Consider the following 26,297-nt stretch of genomic DNA (forward strand, 5'->3'; position numbering starts at 1 on the left):
ACATATAATATATTGTCTCTCTTTTCCAAATTTTAATCAGAACCAGTGAGGATATGTGGTCTAACCTTAACATTGATAAATACAACTTCTGCCAAATTAACATGGAATCCAAGCAAGACCAACTTCAGCCATTATAAAGCATCTGTATCAAACAAGACATTCACAAAGGAATATACTATTTTAGGAATTCAGACACATCACACCATTACAAATCTGACTCCTGGTAACATTTATAACTTCACTTTGCAGAGAGTACAAGGCAGTGCTGAAAGTGTACTTTCCTTTGCAAAAATTGTTACAGGTTTGTGAATCTCTCTGTTGGTAGCTATTCTTTGGTTGACAAATGTGCTGCTAGAATCAGTTCAAAGCATGTTATTCTAAGGTTTTGTGAAAAATATGAATTGTTTCATCTTTTGATGGGGTAAGAGGATAAACAACTATCCTCCTGGAAATGCTGGAAATGCTGAAAGGCATGGTTTTGCAAAAAATTACTTAATGCTGCACCTTCTTGAATAAAACACTTCTGTGGAAAGTTGCAGTGTTTGTAAATAGAGGAACTAAAAGTGAAAGACATTTTAGGAGTAAGATCATACAAGTGCATCTTTGAAGTTGTAATCAGACAGACCATTGCAGAAGAAATAATTTAAGTTCCAAATCATCCATGATTTGTTTTCCATTGACCAGGTTTTACTCTGGATTTAAGAATGATTACTGTGAATATTTTCTACATATCCATGTATCAGTTATTCTCATGCACAAATTATAAGCTTTGCTCATGAAAAATAGGGTCATTATATTATTTATAATGTTTACTTAATATATTAATATATTCAATTTCTGAAGAGATAATGGGAATTTAAGAAAGCCAGTTTGGTGTAGTGGTTAAGCATCAGGCTACGGGAGACCATGAGTTCTAGTCCCACCTTAGACACAAAGCCAGCTGGGTGACCTTGGGCCAGTCACTCTCTCTCAGCCCTAGGAAGAAGGCAAGGGCAAACCACTTCTGGGGACCTTGAGGGAATTGTCTAAGCAATTGCTAGGAGTCAAGACTAATTTAAAGGCAAAAAAAGGGGGCAGGGGGGAAATTAAACATTTTAAATAGTTATATAGCTTATGCACAGCTTGTTGATGCATGCAAAGATCTGTATACTGGAGCTAGTTTTTTTTAGAACTTAATGTTTTGGTACATAATCCTTCTTAGTGGAAAGAATAATATATAAATAATTTTTCTTTAAGAGCCTGAAAAGCCACAGAAACTGACAGTCTTCAATGTGTCATCACATTCCTTTTTATTGCACTGGAGGCTACCACATGGATATGCTGAAAAGTTTCATGTGCATCTTGCACCTCCTCATGGCTTTGTTTCTCTCCAAGATATGGGAAGTGGAAAGTATCAGGTATGTGAGGGCTTTTGTTTACAGTACTGTAGTAGTTCGAATTTGTTTATAAACTGTGAGACAGGACAATTGGCATAGCATGACATTCTATCTTGTAGCTTTTAAGCTGGATCGGGAATGCAAAAGTACGTGTACCAAATTTATGAGAGCATATTTCAACATCTATTCTTTGTTGCCTTAACAACAGTGATGATACTTTTATGAAGTCTACCTCAGATCTCCAGCCAGTCATTTAAGAGTTCATGAATAGTTTAACAAAGGCAGGGCTGAGCTATTGAGTAATAGAAGTTCGTTAATTGTGTACTTGCCAGGGAGATCTAGACTTAAATCATTAATGCAGACAACATTTCTCTCATAAGCCATCACAAAGTTTTAAGAGCACTGTTTGATTGCAGTATTTGGATATATATATATATATACATACAAATATTCACACCATGATTTTTCATGTTATCTTGCTTCTGTTTTTTATTGGAGCTGCAAAGACACAGGTATTTCATATGAATACTGAGTATTGGTGGATGTGGGTTATATTTCAAGCTATGATAGATGAGTATATTTTCTTAGGCTATCTCAGGCTGTCTTAGCTGATATGAACAAAATAGATTTGTTACTTAGGACTGTGCAGAATCCTACAAATGTAAATAGACAGGGCCACTGAAAAGAGCTATCAACTGAAGAATCTTACTGCTTTTTTGAACATTTTTTCAAGTCTTTTAATAGGCAGCTTATATATAAGAGTAATGCATTTTTTAAAAAATAAAAATGTTATGAATATTAGTAATATGAATGTATTATTGATTTATTCAATACTTTTTTGTTGGTGGTGGTTTGAATTGAAAGCTGCAGTTCTAATTGCTTAATTTCATATTCTAGGCTGAAATTTCAAATACCACTCCTGGAACAATGTATAATGTGACTGTTTCTTCAGTTTCCTCTTCAGTGTATAGTTTACCTGTCAGCAGAACAGTGACAACTAATGTAACTAGTGAGTTTATGGCAAAATTGCATTTGAGTGTTTTATCAAAATGTCTCAAAAATATCTATGTAATTTTCTGTTTTGCAAATTAAAATTCTTGTTCATTAGTGCTTGCGGTAGACTATTGAGAAAAGGTTTCTTTTAAACAAGTGGTTCATGTGTTTGAAAGAGTTGCATATTTGAAGAGCAAATTACACTATGAAAAATATCATGATTTAAAACACACTTGCCAAAATATGAGTATTCAAAGACTTCTTGGCAAACTCTTCCAAACAATTTCATTCCAATTTAGGTGGAGAAGTCTGATACTAAAGATGATTTAATAATGAGCTTTAAAAAGTAAACTGGCATCAGCATCTATTTGTCTAAGAATATTTCAGCATTCCATTTTTAAAATTCTTATAGAAAGAATGTACTTGATGTTCCAAAAGGCAATTTATTATCTTTCAGGGAGTTAAGAAAGCCAACTTCATATTTGCTACTCTTTAATGCTTAAGAAATGGAAAACTCTTTCGTTATTCTGCATTAGCTGCAGAATACCTAGGTTTAATGTAAAAATATATAATTTGTGTAGATCCAGGACCTCCTGTTTTCCTTGCTGGAGAAAAAGTCGGATCTGCAGGAATTCTCCTTTCGTGGAATATACCACCATTCCCAAATGGGAGAATTATATCCTACATAGTTAAATATAAAGAGGTTTGTCCTTGGATGCAAAATATTTACACCCAAGTTACAACAAAACCTGATAGTTTGGAAGTTCTGCTAACCAATCTTAACCCTGGAACAACTTATGAAATTCAGGTAAAGATTTAACTTTTTCTACTTATAAAATATAACTTAAAAAGAGATATTTTCCTTTTTGAAATTTGCAAGCTTCAAAACATGATTTTAATTATATGTATGACACATGATCAAAGTGTAATTAAAGTAAATCTGATTGCAGATGTGTAATTAATATTTCACCTAGTTTTCACTTCAGCTGTGCTCTGTAGTAGAAGGCTTTGCATTTAAGTCATTTTATACAGTGATAAAGTATGTTGATTTCCAGAGCTGGTAGTGTTATATATTTTAATAAATTTTCCCTTCCCTTCCCTTCCCTTCCCTTCCCTTCCCTTCCCTTCCCTTCCCTTCCCTTCCCTTCCCTTCCCTTCCCCTTTTTTGTCACAATGAGATTTTATACTTGATTTTAGTGTATTTTTGTACTATTTGGTAAAAATAATATATTTCACATACTTCTGTTTGAGGATGCCACCACACTTGTTCATATATGATAATGTTATCATCATATAACAATGCATTACACGTTACAAAATAATTAATATGAAAAGGGTTAATGCTTCTCATTCTTTCAGATCCTTAAGTTATACCACTGACTATGCCTCTTGCATTCCCTTCCCCAACCGTTGTAATATAGTGATTTAAGAGATCAAGCATTAAGGTTATGTTTTCATCAATCTGTTGGCAAAAGTTTTTACAAATAAATCTCTTACAGCGTGACAAGTAAGTATCTCAGTATTGGTAATTTCAGCACATTTTGCTGTATTTGCTATTCTATGGTTTCAAATTATTGAGATTATTCTATAGACTTCTGTTGCCTTGAAAAAGTTACTCTCAAAGCTTCCTAGAATGTTTCTGTAAATTGGAGGTTATTCAAAAGCATATATGCTATGGCACCATATCCATGTGCAAGATCCCTGCACACATTCAATATAACATGAGCATACATGAAACATATCTACATATACATATATAATTTTAGGGAAGGCTGTTAAGAAGGTGTTTGACTTATAGCGGGCCCTAGAAGAAGTAGATTATCTGGACCCTTTTCAGTCAGAATTAAGGCCTGGTTATAGTACTAAGATAGCACTGATTGCACTTATCGATGACCTCTGGCAGGTTTGTGATGGGGGTGCATCCATCCTGACCCTCCTTGGGCAACTTTCAATACAACTGATCATGAGATCTGTCTGAGCTGGCTTAGGGAATTAGGAGTGGGAGTTACTGTGTTACGGTGGTTGCCTTCCTTTCTCAGGCTGGTTCCAGTTGGTGCTGGTTTGGGGGAGCAGGCCAAGTCTGAGGCCCCCTGACTCAGGGCTCCATTCTCTCCCTGCTTCTTTTAAACGTATACATTAAGCCACTGGGCAGGTCATCCCCTGGCATGGAGTGCAGTATCATCATTATGCTGATGATACCCAGTTGTAGATCTCTACCTTACGAGATGAGAGAAAACAGGCTAAAGCTTAGTCCTGGCAAGACTGAGTGGCTGTGGGTTTTAAGGCTTCCCAGTTTCAGAGATTCTCCATCTTTAACTCTGCATGGGGGTGCACTTCCTCATCGAGAGTTGGTGCACATGGACTTTTGGTTTCTGCTCAGAGGTTTTGCAAAGAATTCTACTGTTGTGTTTTTCTTTCTTCTATGAATGAGGTTATTGGTTATAATAATCTATTCTCATCTCCCCATTAGAATTGGCTCATCCACTTTGATCCTGCTGGGATAAGCAGCTCGTTGTCCCACATTTTGGAGAGGTTGTGGGGTCACTATCTGGAAGCACTGTTTTTCAGTGGGGGGGACAGCCCTCTGGAATGGCCTCCTATTGAAGATTTGTTTGTCCACAACATTATCTTCTTTCCAGAAAAAACAGAAAACCGAGTTTTTCTGGAGGGTTGTGGGTGGATGTCTTTTTTAATGGAATTCATCATACTAAACTATAATGCAATTTGTCCATTTCTGGCTTCACATGTGTGAACCCAGCCATAGTATGCTAAATAAACATAGACTATGGTTTATTGTGTAATAGTTCTTTATTCAATAAACTATTATTAAAAATAATCAATGACAGCATGATGCTGAACTAAGACTGCCAGATCTGGCCTGCAAAAATATGGATGACTACTAAATGCCAGGAAAGAGTTAGAGTTTTTTGTACAGATTTATAGTTTTCTAGTAGTAATTCTTATTTTTGTTTACCAGATCTGGTAGACTGGACCTACTTACTAATCAGCACCAACATTAAGTATAGCTCATGGAAAACCATCATGTCATTCATGACATGGATCTCCATTTCATTTTCTGCCATGGAATGCTGCTGGAAGTGTATCATGATGCTGAAAAGGCAGGGAAGGGAGAAAAATTCTCTGATCTTTTTTAGATGTTAAAAGCTTACATTTATAAAGTTAAAAGTACAGTTAAAAGTGCTTTTCTAAGCTTCTTCCCTTGAAAGGTAAGATAATGAAATGTTGAGTTTATATTGGGCTCAGTACTAGGAACTGTAAAGGCTATTGTGAGGGCTGGCTTTTGGGGCCTATAAAGATCTTTCCAAGTTTTGCTGGACTAGAAGAACTGAGACAATGAGAAGCACTAAGATTGGTTCATAGAAATTATCTGAGATAATATTAGATAATAATCTAGGGCAAAATTGGAATACTTGGTGAATCCTAATTTTCAATTGCTATTTTTATATGCATATATGAATTCATGTGTATATGTGTGCACACACACACACACACACACACACATTAACCTTATGCCCATACTACGGTACATGTTGGAGCATAATTAGCACCCATTTATTATTGACAAGATTTGCCTGTATCTGAATATTGGTAAGAAATCATGCAATTTTTTTTTTATGACAGTGTTGGAAATAAGCTCTTATACAGTGGCATTTTAATAGGCTGGATATATATAGTGTACTAAGTCAGTTATGTTTTAACCATGGTTTGTTGAATATGCCATTATTGTTCAAGCAACATCTCAAATCAAACAACACCCATTATGGCTTCATACAATGTATGGGTCCAGTTGTCACCTTTATCTCCCACATCTTAATTTCATTGGGGAAAAAAAGGAGCCATTTATACAATGCATAGCACTTAGTAAAGAATGTGTGGAAAACTTCCAGATGACTTCCACCTTCTGTTTTTATCAGGTACTTTTTCCCCACAGAAGCATACATGAATTTGGTAGTTTGTGTGAATATTGCTTGTTTCATCTTAACATACAATCTCTGTTCTTACTGATTTTGTCCTCTTGCAGGTTGCTGCTGAAAATAGTGCTGGCATTGGAATATTTAGTGACCCATTTCTCTTTCAAACTGCAGAAAGTGGTAACTTGATTTATAGCAGCTCTTAATAGTAATAGTCCTGTCAGGGTACCTAACAGTAAGATATGCTTGGATTTGAAGGGCCACATTTTGCCCAATCATATGCTATAATGAGAACATTATTTCTTTTTGTTTTTAAATTAAATGTTAAATCTATTATATGTATAAATTTATTAATAGAAATTTGCAATATTATGTAAATTCAGTCAAATACACAGTTTAATCCATTTAATTCATATACTGTTGAAATCTTAATATAATTTAATAATATACAGTGGTACCTCAGGATACGAACGCCTCTACTAACGAACTTTTGGGTTACGACCAGCTCCGGCTGCAAAACTTTATCTCGATGTGCGAACTCCGCCTTGGGGTACGGTCATTTTTCCGCCCTGACACGTGGTCCGCAGCCATTTTCCCGCCCCTGACACGTGGTCCGTGGCCATTTTCTCGCCCCGACACGTGGTCTGCGGCCGTTTTCCCGCCCCGCTGTGCGGCGCCCGGCCGTTTTCCCCCCAGCTGCGTGGCGCCCGGCCGTTTTCCTGCCCCTGACGCGTGGTCTGCGGACGCCAGAACGGATTAACGGTAATTACATTGAACCTTATGGGAAAATTTGCTTCGGGGTGCGACCAAATTCGGAGGGCGGAACAGATTAACTGGATTTACATTGAACCCTATTGGGAAATTTGCGTCGGGTTACGACCAACTCGGGATACGCCCAGAGTCACGGAACGGATTAAGTTCGTATCCCGAGGTACCACTGTAATGCTAAATTTATCTTCAGATTTAAGCCTATTCTGTAAGCTTAGATTTTGTCTGTTGTCATTTAGTATGGCAAATTCACTGAAATGACAGTGAACCTTCAATAAATATTCCTGATGAAATTCCATAAAGTTTTGACAAGTTAGCAGCTACTAATTGAAAGAAAAATTACCAAATGTTTTATGGATATTTAAACAAATATATCCAATACTATTGTTTAAATTCAATTGTTATATATATCCAATGATTCCCTAAATATCTTTTCAACTTTAATTCCAAAATACACAATGCCAGCCTTTGCACTGAATTTCCAGCTTGTGTAAAGTTTACTGTTAAAGAGATTATTCATTTTTTTTGGTGTGGAATGCCAACTATATAATATTTCATAAGTAATAATTTAAAAAATTTAATTTGTTTTCATAGTAATTGGAATAGGAGAAGAATAATTTTGCTACTTAATACTTTTACCTGTAATAATATTGTATGGGTATATTACCTATGTGGCAAATCAGTGGTGTACAAAGTTGTTATTTAACATGAAAATGGGTGGACAGTTTCATAACATGGAAAATATGAAAGGAGTCTATTTGTTATAGAACCACTTGCAGAACATTTCACATGGGAGTTGCTGAAGTAAGTTGTTAAAATTGGATTGGCATTTGCTCTGGGATGTCTTCATGTAATGCAGGGTGGTAACAGAATATTGTCTTTTATAGACTGTACTTAAAATTAAAATGTGACTATGAGTCAAATGTATTCTTTCTTTCTTTGCTTTTTACTTTGCCACTCCCTTCCTCAGCCCCTGGTAAAGTGGTGAATCTCACAGTTGAAGCTTTCAACCACTCAGCTGTAAATCTGATTTGGTTCTTGCCACAACAGCCAAATGGGAAAATAACTAGTTTCAAAATTAGTGTAAAGCATGCGAGAAGTGGAATAGTAGTGAAAGATGTCTCTGTTAAAGTGGAGGATCTTCTGTCTGGGAGGTTACCAGAATGCAACGTGAGTATGTAAAACATGCTAGTTATAGATAAAAATAAAAGCTGATTCTTAGGACTTTCCACATTTCAATTCAAATTTCACATTAAAAAAAAATCAGTGTGATAGTAGCAGCTTAAGGGCATTGTGTGAGTGGTCTTAAGAGTGAAGTAATGGAGATCTTCAAAGCATGGTTTGAAAAATAAAGGAACTTACTTTATTGCCCTTTTAATCCCAGGCAAACATTTTATTTCTTTGGTATTTTACATTACATGTTAATGTTATTTATTTAACCTTGTTTTCTTTTTAAATGCTCCTTTTACGTTTTTGGTTTTGGAGTTTTGGCTTTTGGGATTTGGGGGATTTAGGGTTTTGTTTCTTGTTTTGCTTTGTTATTTTATCTTTTTTTATGTTTAAATTTTAATTGTTTTCTTCTTATAAACTACCTGGAACATATAAACAAAAGGAAATATCATCATCATCATCATCATCATCATCATCATCATCATCATCATCATCATTTTTGTCATCAGTTAATATTGATTGTATTTGCTAGAGTAACTGAAATTACAGTATCTGGCTATAGTGTCTGATCCAGTGGTATAGATGATCCAGAAATGCAGCATTATATTTTTCTTTGAATTAATTTTCTCCTTAGCAAAACAACAAAATTCCAAAGTTGTTCCTTGAATTTTCATACAACTATAGCAAAATATGGAATCTTATGCCTATCTAATTTGGGAATTAAGTTCCACTGAATATATTACCATAGGATCATGTTACAAGGCTGCAGTTCTACGTTTATCTAATAAAAACTCCATTGGACATAATGACAGTTATTATGAAAAAGCACTATTATTATCTGCTATTTGTTTGCAAGCTTTTAAAAAATTGATTCATGCATTTTTCCATTATGTCCACTGTGAAATAGCTCTTACATGATCCTAAATCTACATTTACAATTTGTATCAGCTTGTATCACTCTTCAAGTATCAGTTTGAAAGTTTCCTGGTGAGAACTATGGAAAAGGACACCTTAAAAAATCTGGTTAAATAGATGCTCTCTAGACAATAACCAGATTATTCAGCACGTTAGTCAGTTATGGATAAAAATTAGGTGGTCAAATACAAAAAAGATAGCTTCTTCATTTCAACAGTTATGAAAAGGAAGGAATTTTAATTTGTCATATATGGAATACCACTCTTGAAGGTTCATAAGTCCTGTTCTATTTTTGTTTTGAGCCATCCTATTGAAAAATTTAGTCCCTATATAGTGATAATAATGAGGTATACAACAGTCACACTGTCACATTTTGGTTCTCTCAGGCATATGCAATTCCAAATAATAAATTAAATTGTAGATGAAGAACTTCACAGTTTGAGCTGCATAATTTGACAGAAGTTTATGTAACAACATATATTTTGAAATTTTCATAAGAAATTATGTATATTGACCAACTGTTTGGCGTTATCAAGTTAAGTTTATCCTACAGCTTTTATATTTTCATTCAGCTGCATTGGTGTCTAGTGCATTTTCCTTTTTTCTCCTTTACAATATGCATACTCTGAAAAAGGTTTTCAGTGTATGCATACTGAAACATGAGAACAGTTTTTAATCCAATATTTTATTGGAATAAAATAATAACATGGAAATAGTTTTTATTCCAATGTTTGTCTTTACAGGATAACAGTGATTCATTTTTATGGAGTACTACCACTCCTTCAACGACATCTAGTAAAACTACCACATTTATCTCAAGTACAGCTGCTCCCGGGGCAATGAGTTCTGTCTGGAATGAACCTGTCAGTTTTGTTGTGACTAATCTTAGGCCATACACAACTTACCTTTTTGAAGTTTCAGCAGTAACCACTGAAGCAGGTTATATTGACAGTGCAATTGTCAGGACACCAGAATCAGGTATGTATTCTTCAGGTAACAATGTTAAATAAAGTAAATCAATATGTAGAACATTTTCAATTGGCAAAGCTAGAATAAATATTTTTCAGAATGTATCGTAGGGTAATTTACATTCCAGGAATATATTTTTGTATATGTTGCATTTTGTCCTTGTATAAGGAAAGGGTCAGGTTTTCCTTACTTATGGTATGGTGTCCCTAGAACCTTAAGAGAATAAAGGACCTTACATCTGTCCTTCAGAGAAATGCTGAAAGGTATGGGTATCAGTGAGAAATCTGTGGTCAGTTCAGTGTAAGTATTTGCATTTTATTTAATCATATAAGACTCAAATGGTGAATCATCTGAAACAAAGACGCTTTGAAACAAACAAACAAAAAAAGCTTTCTAGCAATAAAAAATTAATTATATTAAAGTTTTTAAATTTGCATAATGAATCTATAGACCTAAGATCAGATTTCTAATCTCCCTCAGAGTCTTTTCAAAGAGACCAATTTCTCGAGCCCCATACATGAGAGGGCAGGGGACATATGAAGTACAAATTAGTATATGAAATTATCAGTGTTCTTTATTCGAGCAGTTAAAGTATAATGGCAAGAGTTATGTGAGAATAAATATTTTTACATATTACTAATTACACTTCTCATTTCAGCAGACAAACAATGGAGAAAAAGTTAGCTTGCAATGAAAAAGTTAGTGTCTATAATAGAGGATTCTGCCTTAATTTTTTTAAAGTCAGCATGCAGTGGAAGACCTGCATTAGGATTTGAATAGTGGTACATTTAAAAAAAAAAATTCCCTAATCCCCACTGCCTTTTCAGTTGGTATTGCTCTGTTTCAGAAAGGTCTATTTCCTTAAACCAGGGGGAAATATATGCTTTACAATGCTACTAAAGCATACATTTTCCTCTAGTTTAAGGAAATAGATATTAATATTGGTTTAGTTTCCATAACTGAAGGCAAGAAATAATGAAGGCCTTCATAAACACATGGGACAACTTTTGTAGCCTATAGCAGAGTAACCAATTTCACCTTCTATCTATTTAAGTCAAAATGCCTAGTAACCAAGGTTAGACAAATCACAAATAAAGATACAGCAACTACATGTTAAATAACTGAATAGCTGCTGCTTTTATAACATCCAAAATATGCAATTTGAGCCAGCTACTTCACTAAAGGTAGCACTGACCTTGCAAATTAATTGACAATGCTCCTTGTGTAGGATGTATTTCTTGACAGAACTGCAGGGCTTAATTATTCTATTCCAAGGATAACTGTGTTTTATAACAATCTAGTTGATGCCCTTATATTTGGCAAGATTATACAGAATGATAAATAATCTTTAGAAAGCAGAGATCAGGTTTTGCATGTACAAGACTTATTTCTATTCATTAACAGCTGTTCTCATTTTGGCAGCTAGCATAATACAAAATATTTGTTCTGTTTATGAGCACCGGTGCCTTTGAATAATGTTTGACCTAATCTTCGTTACAGTTCAAGCAGCTGAAGCATTTTGTCAGCTGTGTAGAAATAGCAATATGTTAGGGATATCACTAACAAAGTAAGTGTTCAAACAAATATTCAAGACAGTTTAAATGCATAACCAAGATTATTTTTAGAAAGTGATGTCTAAAGTTTCGCTTTCAGTTCTTTTTTTGAGGCTATTAATAATAATATATTTTATATAAACATATATTCTCCATAAAGAATAGGAAAATAATGTAATTTTATATGCCTCATTTTAACAGAATGCATGAAATTTGGCTTCAAGACTTAATGTTCGTGTATTTGAGAGAAACTTTTAATGTTAACAATGAAACACAAACATGCGCACAAATTGTGGACAAACCCACACAAGCTCTTTATTTAGAATAAAATAAAATTGTAAGGAACTCTGCCTCATTATTAAACATATTTGATTAAATTCAATTGATTTTTTAAAATTGATTATGTGCCATCAAGTCATTTTCGACTCTTAGCAACCACATAGATTGGATGGCTGGTGTGGGTCTTCTGGGTTGTATGGCCATGTTCTGGAAGTTTTGCTTCCTAACGTTTCGCCAGCATCTGTGACCGGCATCTTCAGAGGGCAGGAGCACAGACAGGAGCAGTTCTCTCTGTGCCCAGGATGATGTGACCCTTTTGTGGGTATTTATAGAGATCAGCGAGGGTACCTGAAGGGGGTGGTGGTGGGGTTTGGGTTAACGAGTGGCTGCTTGTTTTAGTGTCAGAATATGTGTGTATCTTCCTGGGGGTTAGGCAGGGTTTTTTTGTCTATTGAGTTCTATTGCAGGCTGTATAGTGGTTGTTGGTGTTGTCCAGCATGTTTAGCTACTGCAGATTTTTCTGGTTGCACTGCAGTAGCTGAACATGCTCTCAAGCACACTGGACACAAAATTCTATTTGAAAACACAGAGATACTGGATAACACCAACAGCCACTATACCAGGCTATACCGGGAAGCCATTGAGATTCACAAACACCAGCACAGTTTCAATAAAAAAGAGGAAAGTCTAAAAATCAACAAAACCTGGCTACCAATCCTGAAAAATACAGCCTGCAAAAGGTCAACGAACTCAGCTCAACCACCAGGACGCGTGAACAATTCACACAATGAACATGCTGATCACCCTCAGCAGGCACTCATTAACAACTCAATAGAAGAAAAAACCCTGCCTAACCCCCAGGAAGATACACACATAGTGGTACCTCGGGTTACAAATGCCTCTATTAATGAACTTTTCAGGTTACGACCAGCTCCGGCCGCAAAAATTTACCTCGGTTTGTGAACTCTGCCTCGGGGTACGAGCAGGATACGCGGCCATTTTCCCTCCCGTGACATGGTCCGCGGCCATTTTTCCGCCCCTGACACGTGGTCCGCGGCCATTTTCCGCTCCGACACGTGGTCCGCGGCCATTTTCCGCCCCTGACACGTGGTCGTAGGGAGGGGGACTCTCCCTCCAAGCAATAGCCGCCTTCCTGTCCTCCACGCCAGAACGGATTAACGGTAATTACATTGAACCTTATGGGGAAATTTCCTTCGGGTTGCGACCAATTCGGGTTGCGGCCAGAGTCATGGGACGAATTAAGTTCGTAAACCGAGGTTCCACTGTATTCTGACACTAAAACAAGCAGCCGCTCGTTAACCCAAACCCCACCACCACCCCCTTCAGGTACCCTCGCTGATCTCTATAAATACCCACAAAAGGGTCACATCACCCTGGGCACAGAGAGAACTGCTCCTGTCTGTGCTCCTGCCCTCTGAAGATGCCGGTCACAGATGCTGGCAAAACGTTAGGAAACAAAACTTCCAGAACACGGCCACACAGCCTGGAAGACCCACACCAGCCATTGAATTCCGGCCGTGAAAGCCTTCGACAATACAACCACATAGATAGATTTTCTCCAAGATGAATAACAATAAACTTGTATGCTGACTGATTCCCAGTGCCTCTAGGCAGCTCACAGCAATCAAACAAACACAAAAAGTTACAATAAAATCTATAAAAGATAAAAGATGGCAAGAGTGACAGACCAGATGGAAGGAAGTAAGGGGTCTCAATCTCCCTTGCCAAAGGCCTGGGTGAAGAACCAGGTCTTCACAGCTCTTCTGAATAACATCATCTGGATCTCTGGGGAAACTTTATCCCAGAGGGCAGGTGCTACTACAGAGAAGCTGTGCTTCCAGGGTCCCAATAGATGACATAGTTTAATCAAAGGAATCTGGAGTGTACCAACTGTAGAAGATCAAATTGGCTGGGCAGATATTATGGGAAACAAACAGTTCCTCAAGTAACCAGGCCCTATGCCATATAGGACTTTATAGGTAACAACCAACACCTTGAATTCCACCTCGAGGCAAACTGGCAACCAGTGCAGCTCATGAAGCAGAAGTGTCATATGGGCGTACCGTGGCATGCCCATCACTGCTGGCAATGTGCCTCTGCTTGGTTTTCCATTCCTGCTTTCCCTGCAACCTACTCAGGCCCCACCCAAATTCCAATTTAGGCAATTGGAAGGAGGTTAGGGAGTGGATGCAAAGAGGATAATTAGTAGAATCCAGAAATGGGCACTTTGGACAAGCGGAAGTATCATTCCTATTAAGTAAAATGATTGATTCAGCCCAGTGCCTTTTTCTTCTTACTGCCACAGTAAAGCATTAAAAAAAAAAAAAAAAGTGAACAGTCTCTTTTCATATCCGTAAAACCTCAGAAAATGTCTTTGATAGTTTTACAATCAGGATGAATTTTAAAAATAATTACAGCAATGAAAAGAAACTTGGGGGACAGAATTCAGATTTTATGAAATAAACGTGTGTGTGTGTGTGTTTTAAACATACTTTAGTTCCAGAAGATCCTCCTCAGAATCTTGTCACAGGCAACGTTACAGGAAAATCTTTCTCAGTTTCATGGGAGCCACCAACCATTGTTACTGGAAAGTTTAACTACAAAGTAGAATTATATGGGCAATCTGGTAAGTCAGTTGATCTGATTTTTAATTATTTTATTCATATGTTTCATAATCTACTCTTACACATTAATTGGTTAATAAAAGCAGATATTTCAGCTATACAGTTGTAATATTTACATACATACACACACACACACACACACACACACATACACACACATACATTATACTATTTCCTTTTGGTTTACGTAACCTTATCCAGAACTCAGAGTAAGAAATAATAAGCAAAGATATAGAAAAGAAAACATATCCAAATTTACTTTATACCATTACTGTTCCATATCTTTCTAGCCTTGCAAACCATTTTTACTTCCACCACATCTTTTGTTCTTTAAACTTAGGACTTTTTTTTCAGGATTTCATTAATTCCATTTAACCATTATTTTCTGCATCTTCACCTTCCTCTTGAGGCATTCACTCTTTCCTCATTTATCTTTTTTAGATTTTATTATTTCTGCATGACCAAACCACTTCAAAGTATTTCTTTCATGCTGTTCACTCATTTTTATATTCAATTTACTTTCAGTCAGCACAGATTCATTTTTATTACATTCATTCTTTAAATAACCCATACCCACTGCATTAAACGTACTTGTATTTTTATCCTGATATATCCAACTCTCACTTCCATATAATGAAGTGGGCAGACATAACTCTTATGCACCACTATTTAAAATTTTTTCAATATTCATTCCTTGCAAGATACCACATAACAAACCACCAGTTTTTACCAGTTCTTCTCTATAATGAAATTTCTCTATGTGCTCTAGTTTTTCATCATTTATGTATACACTGTAATTGTTCATTCCATTTTAATTGTCAAACACAGTTACCTTGGTCTTTGATCCATCAGTTTGCAGATCCGTACATCTCTTGCTTCATATAGTCTACCTAATATTTTTCATATTGGATTCATTCTTCCTGCAGTCATTCTATTTTTGTTCTTGTTTCTTTCATTTGTTTATTTTTCTTCTCTCTCTATTTTTTTTCAGAAGATCCACTGTTGATACTATCAAAAATGGTACCTATACGTAGTACTCTGTCATCAGTCTTGGGTCTTTCACTCATTATCTCAGTTTTTAACATAAATACATCAATCATAAATTTCTATTCAAAACTTTGCCATGTGTGCAAGCCTATTTCTAAGCATAAATCCACCATTGCCATTCATCCTTAGATCTCTGAATGATCTCGCTTTTTCTGAATTTTTTTGTCTTGTTCTGATCTATCCATGCACCAACAGAATATTTTTGCTCCTTGATCACATTAATTCAGAATGTTGCACAATTTCTTTTAAAACTCATCTCTAATTATTTCATTATCATAATTCACTGGAGTATAACATGCAACTGTGCTGCATGAAAATAAGTTATTTGTTTGTTTCTTTAATAAAATTTATACAGCTGCCCAACTTGATCAGTTCTGGGCAACTTACACTAAAAGCAACCAATATCCATTCCACCACCCAGCACTCCCAAGTGGCATGACCTAATGAAACCCCTTTCCCCAAAGAACAAGGCTTAATAATATGAGATACCCAAAGAAAAGTTCTATTCCTTGTGATTAAATATATTCATTTGATTCTATTAAATCCTTTCTCTTTCTCTTAATTTTGTGGATACACAATGCATCTTTTTTCTTTATTATCATTTATTAATTTATGGTCTTTACCATTAATCTTCCATATGCCATGATAATCACCAGATGAGTCATAGATATTGGCATCTGCCACCCAGTGTGATTTTGATCAATAAATGTGTTCACCTAACATTTTTTAGCATGGTAGAGAAGCTGTAGATTAGGTTACCATCCTTAATCATACCTATGCAACAGGCATCATTCCCTGCTAACTGAAAGGGCACAACTGGTCCATTTTGCCAATATACCGTAAGTACAGGCAAAGCCCAGATTTACCTAAGCCTGGTTAATCTGTTCAATGTATGATCTTTCATCTAGTGATTATCTGGTAAGCCAACATAGCAATGTCTGCACCCCAACAACTAAATTATATGCAGTGTATTGACATATACTCAGTATGTAGTAAAACTGATTTAAGTATTAAATATCTGGAATTATAGACATTTTCAAAGCCCTGGATGAAATTAATAGGATATATCTGTATTGTTACTGTATTTCAACCTTTTACCAAGCATCATAAAAATATTCATTAACATGCGGTTGACATATCTGATCAGTTTATAATATTTGCCTCTTTCAGTTTTCTTTAACATAATCAGGAACAAAATTCCTTTTTAAATAATTTCAAAGAGCTTAACTGTTTGTTTCCTGTATTTTGTTTTAAATGATTGTTTCAGGTCGTATTTTGGATAACAGCACAAAAGATCTCAAATTTACATTTAATAATCTAATACCATTTACAATATATGATGTGTTTGTTGCTGCTGAAACAAGTGCTGGAGTGGGCCCAAATTCAAATCTAACAGTTTTCACACCGGCAGGAGGTAAGCTGTATATGTCATAACAAAATGTATAATTTCAATACATTATATTCAACCCTTAATACAGACAGGTAGTGTTGGCAAATGCAGCCTCTGAATAATATGTGTGTGTGTGAGGTTCTAAAAGTTGAGTAACACCTGGATCAATTGCTTGCTTCCAAGAACAGTGGAATAAGTAAGAATGGTATAAATGAAAATGAGTGTACCATTAGTTTTATGGAGTTCCCTTAGCAGCTGCAATATAAGCAAAAATTCAGCAGGTCCTCTGACAACATTTTGAAGTCAGGCTGGATTTTTTTTGAAAGATGAATTAAACAGCCTTAATATTATTCTGTTTTATACATTTTATATAGTTAGGACAGCACAGCAACTATATGGCCATTAGATGGCAGTAAGTGATTACACCAAAGGTTTGTTTAGTAAAGAAGCTGATTATATTACAAGTTCTTGTAACTGAAGTTAACTCAACTTTTATATCATGCATTAATGTGAAAAACTTTCACTTCAAAAGCTAGAAGTATATTAATTGTTTCTTTCTAGATCTTTCCATGCACTTTTTCCCTCTCCAGTTTCTTTACAATAAATGGAACATACATTATGAAGACAGTCTCTGCTATCCAGCCTCTTCTTCCTTTGGAAAATGCAGAGGATGCATCCCAACCTCAGAATTGTACTTACAGATGCACAGCTAGAATGCTCTCAAGAGCAGTTCTCACTGTGGATAGGACTTTGGGGAGACCTGGTATTTCACTCAATATCCCTTGGGCAGAATGGGCTACTATGGCAGACTAGATGAGGTTTGCAGTCTGGAAGTTCTCCAGTCCTGGACTAGGTTAAAAAACAAGAATGATGGGAATAGTCTTCAGTAGGTTAGCAACACCTGGTTAGGCTTGGAAGCTAAGCAGGCTAGGCTTAGGGAATATCAGGACTGTACGCTAGAAGACAATAGCAAATTTCCATAGTGTTTTTGGCAACATTCGATCAGAGTTGCGTGACTCCAAATAAATGTTACTTTTATAGATGGCATTACATTTTAAGATTAAACATTTTCTAATGCTTGCAGTTGTGTAATTTTTTCTATATTCTTTATATTTCAGTTCCAGGACCTGTATTTGATTTGCATGTAGTAGAAGAAGCAGCAACCTTTATAAGAATTGCTTGGAAAAAACCACAGCAATCAAATGGAATCATTATTCAGTACAGAATAAAAGTATTACATGAGGAGACAGGAAAGATTCTTGAAAATACAATTCTAACAGAAAAAATCAAGGTACTTTAACCCCAGTTCATGCTAACTGTTGTTTAATGTTTTCACATTTTCCCTTTGTCTTCATTCTTACTGCTAAGATTAAAAAATGGAAAGTTGTTTCTTTCTTTTCTTTCTGTGTTAGCATTTTACCGAATCAGTGGATCTGGATATGATAAAAGGATATGCACTACCTTCCTCATTGAATAAAATAAAAACAGTGACCAGTTTATATGAAGGTTCAGCTGAAATCTTCCCAAGAGTGCATGAATTTTCTCCAGTAAAATATACTAGTATTCCTGTTGATAATTTACTAATTTTAAATGATGTTGCAGAACTATATTCAAATTCTGGTAAGTAGGAAAAAAGTTGTGTTCTATAGCTACTTCATTGTTCAAATCATGTCTGTTACATATGCTATCTTTAGCAAAGAGTTCAGCCAGATTATTAGTGGGTCATTTGCTGATGTTACATTCTGCAAATGGGAAATGCCACACAAGCAGAGCTTACTAGCCCCTTGTCACCCAGTTGACCTATCTCCTAGAGAAAGAAGATGCCAGACCCATTGTACAAGCTGCATAGACAATCAGTTATTACAGTTGCCAAAGCAGGTGTGATTGGAAGAGATTAACATATCTCCATGTCCCATGTGGACCTTTAATTTTTTTCCCAACAGTATTTGACTAATAGGCTTCCAAATGTCACTGAAGGTAAATAGGTCAAAAAGTTACAACTCAGCAACATGGGGCAACCAACAGGTGGAGATGACCCTGTGACACAGTGATGTCATTAGCATACTCACTCACACAGCATTATCAATGGAGCATTTTTGTGACTAAACACAGATATTTATGACCCATTAAATAAAGTTTGGCTGACAGATACAGGCTTAAAAATGTTAAAAATGTTCTTCTGAAATTTTAAAAGGAAGGCATTAAATGAAGCAGAAGAGTGATTCTAATGTTATTTTCATTACTTTGAATGTCAGTTATAAATGAAATCAGTCCTGGGAAAATATTTTTTTTTAATCTAATCAATATTCTTAGCTATTATTTTTGTTTTACCAAGACTGTTCAAAAACATATTTTCCATTTCCAATATGCACATGATCTTTCTTTTTTGCACTGATGCAAACATGTTTCAGAAATTAAATCTAAAGTTGTAATCCTATGCAAATTTATCTGGGAATCAAATCCATTGAACTCAGTGTTATTTCTTCTTCATTAAACATGCATAGATAAAACATTCCAGTGTTTTATTCTTTCTTGTCCAGTGAGTTTCACCATGATGATCAATTTGGTAATTATTTTGATGCTGACTATTTAACACAAACATGAAAACTGCAATCTTATACCATTTTTGTAGAAATAATCTCCTCTGGACTAACCTTAATTTAGAAATGTATATGACTGACTTTTTAAAATATAAAACATTTGATACCATCAATCTTTCAGCTGAGCAGCTGTCATATCGTGTAAATGGACTCCAGCCTTTCACTAAATATGCAATTGCTGTGTCTGCTTTTACCATCATTGGAGAAGGACCACCAGCTATTCTCATTTCTAAGACAAGCGAACAAGGTAACATTTTTGCAACTGAAATATTTTCATGTCGGCAGTATTTAGTTCCTTTCAGATTATCCAAATAATTTTAAATGACTTTTGTTCTGCAGTTCCAAGCTCTGTGGAAAATATAAATTATAAAAATATTAGTTCATCTTCAATTTTGCTCTTTTGGGATAAACCAATAAATCCCAATGGAAAAATCACCCATTACACAGTTTATGCAATGGAGATGGATACAAACAGAGCTTTTCACTTGACTACATCAGATAAACACATATTGATTACAGGTAGGATGGCTTTTATATATATATAGAGAGAGAGAGAAAGAAAGAAGAGGGAAGAAGGGAGAGTGAGTGAGTGAATGTTTGGAAATATAAGTTAATTCTGTAGAAGTTACTTATGCCAAGTTATGCCGTCATTGTACTTTACCTTTGGTGCTTAAAAATAGGTTCTCTTTCTCTCTGTTTGCAGCTTTTTCCATATTCATTCTTGTTTTTCAATTGTAATAGATGGCTAAAAAGAATTTAATCAAGGAAAACCATAGTGGATACATTTTTTATCATTATCATTATCATTATCATATTGTCATTATTGCTCTTCTTAAAACTACAAATTAAATAAAAAACCTTGTGAATGCAGATCAAACAAAACAAAGTATGAAAATTCTAAAAAAAAGCTAACAAACTAGCATGAACATAGAGAAAAAAAGAAGAAAAACAAAAATACATGATATAATATTACATTATTACAATGCAAACATAATAATAAAGAGCCACTTCAAAGGCTGAGAGTTGACAATTTTTGTTGAGCCAACCTTTAGCATCCGACAATTCTCGACAGAGCCAAAGTTATTCATAAATGGATAAATTCAAGACATGTGTAGTATGATTTAATAGCACATTAACATTGCTGAACCTTACTTCAACCCAGTAAGAATATGCAACCAAGAAGGAGGTACCAGTGGAAATGATCAAAGTTTCTGTACTAGTGTACCTTCAAATTGGTTCTCCTCCTTTCTCCAGGAGTGGTTCCAGCCAGTGCTGATGGGAGGCAGAGAGAAGAGTTCATGTCCCCTGTGTTATGGGGTTTCTCAGGGCTCAATACTCTCTCCATTCCTTTTTAACATCTACATGATATTGCTGGATGAGATCATTCTTGGTGAGATAGAGTGAGGTACTATCAGTGTGCTGATGATACTTAGTTGTACATCTCAGCCGCAGTCTGACCAAGTTATGCTGTGGAGGTCTGTCTTGGTATCTGAAGGCTGTGAGGTTCTAGATGGGGAAGAACAGGCTTCAGTTCAACCTGAACAAGACAGAGTGGTTCTAGACTTTAGGGCTTCCTGGATTCAGTGATTTTCCATCTTTAGTTCTGGATTGGATTGTACTGCCCCAGCCAGAACCAGAGTGCAATTTGTAAGTCCTCCTGGACTCATGGTTTCTGTTCAAAGAGCAGGTGGTAGCCATGGCCAGGAGGGCTTTTGCACAACTCTGTGTTGTGTATCAACTGAGCCTTTCCTGGAGCAGGCAGCACTTTTCACAGTCATGTGTCAAGTGGACTACTGCAATGCATTATACATAGGACTGCCCTTGAAAAACATCTGGAAACTACAGTTGGTGCAGAATGCAGTGGTGCTAGCAATTATGTTAGGCATTTGCTTTGCAACCTGCACTGACTCCCAATATGCTTTTGGGTGCAATTCAAGGTACTGACTGTCACCTATAAAGCACTTCATGGCATGGGCCCAGGTAATTTGAGGGACCTCCTCTCTCTAATTGTCTGTACCCATCCCATCAGAAGGGGCATGCTCTTGGTCCTGTTGATTAAAGAGTCTCATCAGACTCAACTGTAGCACCACCTACCTTCTAGAATACTATTCCTTCCAAGATTAGATTAGTCTCAACCTTGGTGGCCTTTTCTAGTGTCCTAAGACCTGATTTTTTACTCAGGCATGTGGGTCAGGATGTAGTTGAGCCTATGAGTTGAATGTATTTGTTGTTGATTAGTTTATCATTCAGCCAGTTTGGTGTAGTGGTTAAGGCATCAGGGTAGAAACCAGGAAAACATGAGTTCTAGTCCCACCTTAGGCACAAAGCCAGCTGGACAACCTTGAGCCAGTCACTTTCTCTCAGCCCTAGGAAGCAGGTAATGACAAACCACTTCTGAAAAATCTTGCCAAGAAAATTGCAGGGACTTGTCCAGGGAGTCTCCAAGAATTGGACACAATTGAACAGATAGAAAAAAAAAGTTTATGATTGGTAGCTTTTTTTATTCTTTTGGGTTTTATTTTATTTATTGCATCGTGTTATTATTTTGATGTTTTTATTGTGTTAGGGCTGCCCAGAGTCACTTATATGAAATGGGTGGCTTTATAAATCTAGTGAATAAAAATTAATGTATTACACATTCAACATAAGGACAATAACCAACCTTTTAAAAAACATATATTGAGAAGTCAAATAAATCTAAAACATATTTGGAGTGTAATCTGAACAAAAAACAAACCCCCATTTTGTACACATTTCAATATATTATTACCAACTAGCAAAATATTTAATTTACTTGGACTAGTTGTTTTACTGCTGTACTGACACTACAAATCTAGGTAAAGATCTTTGATAATGAAAAAGGTCCACAATATCATCAGCCTATAATAACGTTTATGTTTGATTCTTGCCACTGGAATACCCTGAATATCACTAGATTGTCATATTAGATAGGCCAAAGCTTCTAATGTTAAACTGAATACAGTACAAGTTAATTACAGGTGAAATAAGCCTGTAATAATAAATAAATAGTATGAATAATTAAATAAATAATAGCACAAGCAGAAGAATTAGAATAGCAATATTTTAACCATGAAATAGAGTTTAATAAGAGTCTATTTTTAATTAACTTGTCCCAAAACTTGCACCATATGAAAGATTTTCCTTGCATTTAACAACGCCATTATGACTGTTTCAAGATTCTCAGAATATCTTGCTAAGAAAATCATAATTGATAATGACCAGGATTGAAGGCAGTCATATTTTCCATTCATAAACAGATATTACTCCAGGTTTCTCAGGGCCCCTCTCCAAATTAATATAGCAAACTGATGCAAAAATATATATGACTTTCACAAAGCTGATTAGACAAGAAATAACAAAAAAAAAAAAAAAAGGAAAAGGAAAAGGTCAAAATACTGAAATAGCCAATATAGTTTTTTATTATTATTATTATTTTGGCCCATTAAAAATTAAAGCTAAACCTACAAAGTAAAATTAATAAAACATTTTAAAGGCAGTTTAGTGGATCAGGATCACATGGTGTTTCTCCAAAAAGCACTTTTATATAATACTTAATCATTTTTCTGAAGTCCCTATCTTTGTAATGTATTAGAAGAAGTACCTCGAAAGCAACTTCTCCTCAGTATCTATTACAGTGAACAAGAAAAGTATAAAAGTGCCCAAAGGAACGCATAGTCAATTTGATTTATAGAGTTTGTTTTCTCTTCATTTTAGATTTAAAAAAATACACAGATTATAAAATGAGGGTCACAGCCTCCACAACTGTTGGAGAAAGCGCACTCTCTGAAGATCACGATATTTTTGTAAGAACGCTTGAAGATGGTAAGCATACTGTTTTCATATTGATTTTAGAATTTTGGGTTTGATCAATTATGATTGATTTATCTAGAATGCCCATTAAGCTATAAATGTGTACAGATAATAAAAACCATGTAAGCCAGTGTTTCTTACCCTTGGTGACTTTAAGATGAGTGGACTTCAACTCCCAGATTTTGATATAAATCTTAACATTCTTTTTTCTGGGCATATTCCAACCTCTTCTGTTGTTTAGCATGACCAATTGTGGCCTAATATGACCATTTTAAAAATGTGTTTTGTAAACCACATTGCAAGCAATTTCTAATTCTTAAAGTTCTTGTACATATGTCACACCCCTTAAAACTCTTTTTCTCCCACTAAGATAAGAGACAGCACTAAATACTATTACCATCTTAAAATATATTGACTAGCTTCAAGCTGCACCAGTTAGTTGCTGCCATTAAGTTAGGGAATTTTAATTTATAATTTTAATTTATAAATATAGCTGAAGACTAACCAACTGAATAGCACAGCTTTATCTGTGAGAGAACAGGTAGAAAGTTACCACTGAAGGCAAATGTGGTAGTAGAGGAGGTGTCAGCATAAACAGTGAGTTGAAGGGCTTTGTGGTGCTGAAGTAAGCGGAGGAAATAGACAATAAGGAAGAGAAGGAAGCTGAATCACTCAGTTTTGGCTATTTTTAGAAATTCTGAATTATGGCTTGGAATTTCCACTCATTGAACCAGTTCAAAATTACTGCATTTTTCTGCCAGTGATGGCAAAAACTAGGGTATTTTGCATGAGACAAGGTAAGAGGGAATGTGATATGCATGTAGGGCACAGCTGTATGTAGGAGCAAGATCTGTATGTGCATGTGTGTGTGTATGTGAGTATATATGTGTATTAATGTGCCTGAGAAAAATGTGTATGTAGGTGCATATACAGAGCTTGGGTATATGTCCATATGCTTGGGGAAGAGGTTGTTTAAGGTCATGTATTTGCATATCCCAAAGTTCTTTTGCATTTGCTGACAAATTTGTCCTCAGAAGCCTCATCTGGCAACTAATCAGTCTTTAGTTCCCAAAAGATTATCTAATTTTGGTCTACATATTATAAAAATGGAAAGAACAAAAAATCACTTACTGTAATTGGCAAATTCTGTATTTTAAAACAATTATGAATGAATGAACCCTAACCCTCAACTTTTTTTTTTTTTGGTACGTTTTTCTGAATAAAAGAACCCAGTTCACCACCTCGGACGATTGAGGCATTAGAAGTGACTGCCTCAGAAGTAAAATTAAGATGGTTACCACCTGAAATGCCTAATGGGATCATAACTCATTATGAAATCATGTCCAATAATGGCAGTATTTTAATAATTAAAAATGCTACAACAACAAATTTTATTTTAAATGAGTTGAAACCATACACTTTGTATAACATTTCTGTAAGAGCATTCACCCGCCTTGGTCATGGGAATCAGTCATCTGCTCCATTATCTGTAAGAACAGCTGAAACTGGTAAGTGAAAATACTAGAATTTTCTTTTGTTCTTATGGATTCAATTATAAATATTGTATTGAACAGATCTAATATTTAAAATCAATTAAACATAATCAGGATATAAATTACACACATTTGGATTTGCATGTGGCATATGATGCCATGAAGCATTTCTCAAAATATCTGCTGGCCAGAGCTGAGAACTTTTCTTGATGATAGCTATTGAGTCTCTATCAATTAAAGTTTTGATTGCATCAGTGGCATATATCAGAATATCAAAGACGTTCATGATATTCTTTGTTCTTAGTTGTTTTACAATATTGGTATTAACAAGTTTTCCAATTATAACCTATATATAACCCCATTTTTATCCTGTTTAGTTTTACATTTGGAAACATGAAGCCAAAGCCCAAATGAATTACAAGGCATGTTGGAAGAATAACAGCCACAAGAGAGAAATGCAATTCCTAAATAAAAACTTCCTGACTGTACATTAAAATGAATATATAGTTCCCTATGAGTTACCCAGGATTGGGGGTAGGGTTGGGTTTATATGCAAGCAACAGGATGTAGGTCAACTATGCTTGAAACTAAAGAAAACATCTACCTCAGAGCTGAGGAAAAATGCACTTCTGTTTTTATTTCTTAAAGGCAAACCAAATCTTTGATGGCTCATTACTATAGCTGGGTCACAGACTTCAAACGTATATATTAATATATATTATTGCTTTGTATTTAATCCGCTTATGTAAAATAATAGCATTTGGTAAAAGGAGCTATGATCTTGAGTTTCAATTATTATCATCACATCTTTAATATTTTTGTATGTAGTACTTCTACATAAAATTATTTAAAATATGGATGTAATATTTTTCTCTGAATTCATTTCAGTACCTGACTTTCCGCCACAAAATATAACTTACAGAAACATGTCTTCTTCAGCAATAGAGTTATCATTCCTTCCTCCATCTGTTCCCAATGGAATTATAAAGACATATACTATATATCTCACAGAGATTAATGGAACTGAAGTAAGAGTCATCAACACAACACATCTGTCACTAATTATTACAGGTAATAACTATTTTGGCCTATTATTTTACGTGACAGTAATCTAGCTGTGTTATGGTCAGCTTGTAACAGATAACATGTATTTATTTATTTCTGTGTATTTAGTACACAGAATTATATACTGTGTACTAAACATATATAGGTGAATAATTCAGAGTATTTGTGTGCAATGTTTTCTACTGTTTGGCTTCTCTAAAATTAAGCAAATGTGCACTGATAAGGTCAGTGCTGCATTGCTAGTATTTTATGTGCGAAATTTAATTACTCT

General features: G+C 35.3%; 1 protein-coding gene across 1 annotated transcript in view; it reads left to right on the forward strand.

The window, feature by feature from the left end:
• The window catches only part of PTPRQ (protein tyrosine phosphatase receptor type Q), a 123,043-nt gene that overhangs the window by 25,960 nt on the left and 70,786 nt on the right, over nt 1-26,297 (forward strand). The window contains exons 18-33 of the mRNA XM_088141850.1: nt 41-301; nt 1,237-1,397; nt 2,274-2,385; nt 2,951-3,177; nt 6,412-6,481; nt 8,040-8,239; nt 9,898-10,132; nt 14,474-14,602; nt 16,915-17,061; nt 18,156-18,328; nt 18,450-18,657; nt 19,759-19,884; nt 19,977-20,156; nt 23,373-23,480; nt 24,695-24,976; nt 25,850-26,032. Coding sequence (XP_087997976.1) covers nt 41-301; nt 1,237-1,397; nt 2,274-2,385; nt 2,951-3,177; nt 6,412-6,481; nt 8,040-8,239; nt 9,898-10,132; nt 14,474-14,602; nt 16,915-17,061; nt 18,156-18,328; nt 18,450-18,657; nt 19,759-19,884; nt 19,977-20,156; nt 23,373-23,480; nt 24,695-24,976; nt 25,850-26,032 — 2,802 coding nt within the window. The remainder of the gene's footprint in view (nt 1-40; nt 302-1,236; nt 1,398-2,273; nt 2,386-2,950; nt 3,178-6,411; nt 6,482-8,039; nt 8,240-9,897; nt 10,133-14,473; nt 14,603-16,914; nt 17,062-18,155; nt 18,329-18,449; nt 18,658-19,758; nt 19,885-19,976; nt 20,157-23,372; nt 23,481-24,694; nt 24,977-25,849; nt 26,033-26,297) is intronic.

Source organism: Python bivittatus, unplaced genomic scaffold (assembly GCF_059951505.1).
Source record: "Python bivittatus isolate LINGU-HERP-01145 unplaced genomic scaffold, Pbiv_v1 ctg000330_np1212, whole genome shotgun sequence".
In the NCBI taxonomy this organism is placed as follows: domain Eukaryota; kingdom Metazoa; phylum Chordata; class Lepidosauria; order Squamata; family Pythonidae; genus Python; species Python bivittatus.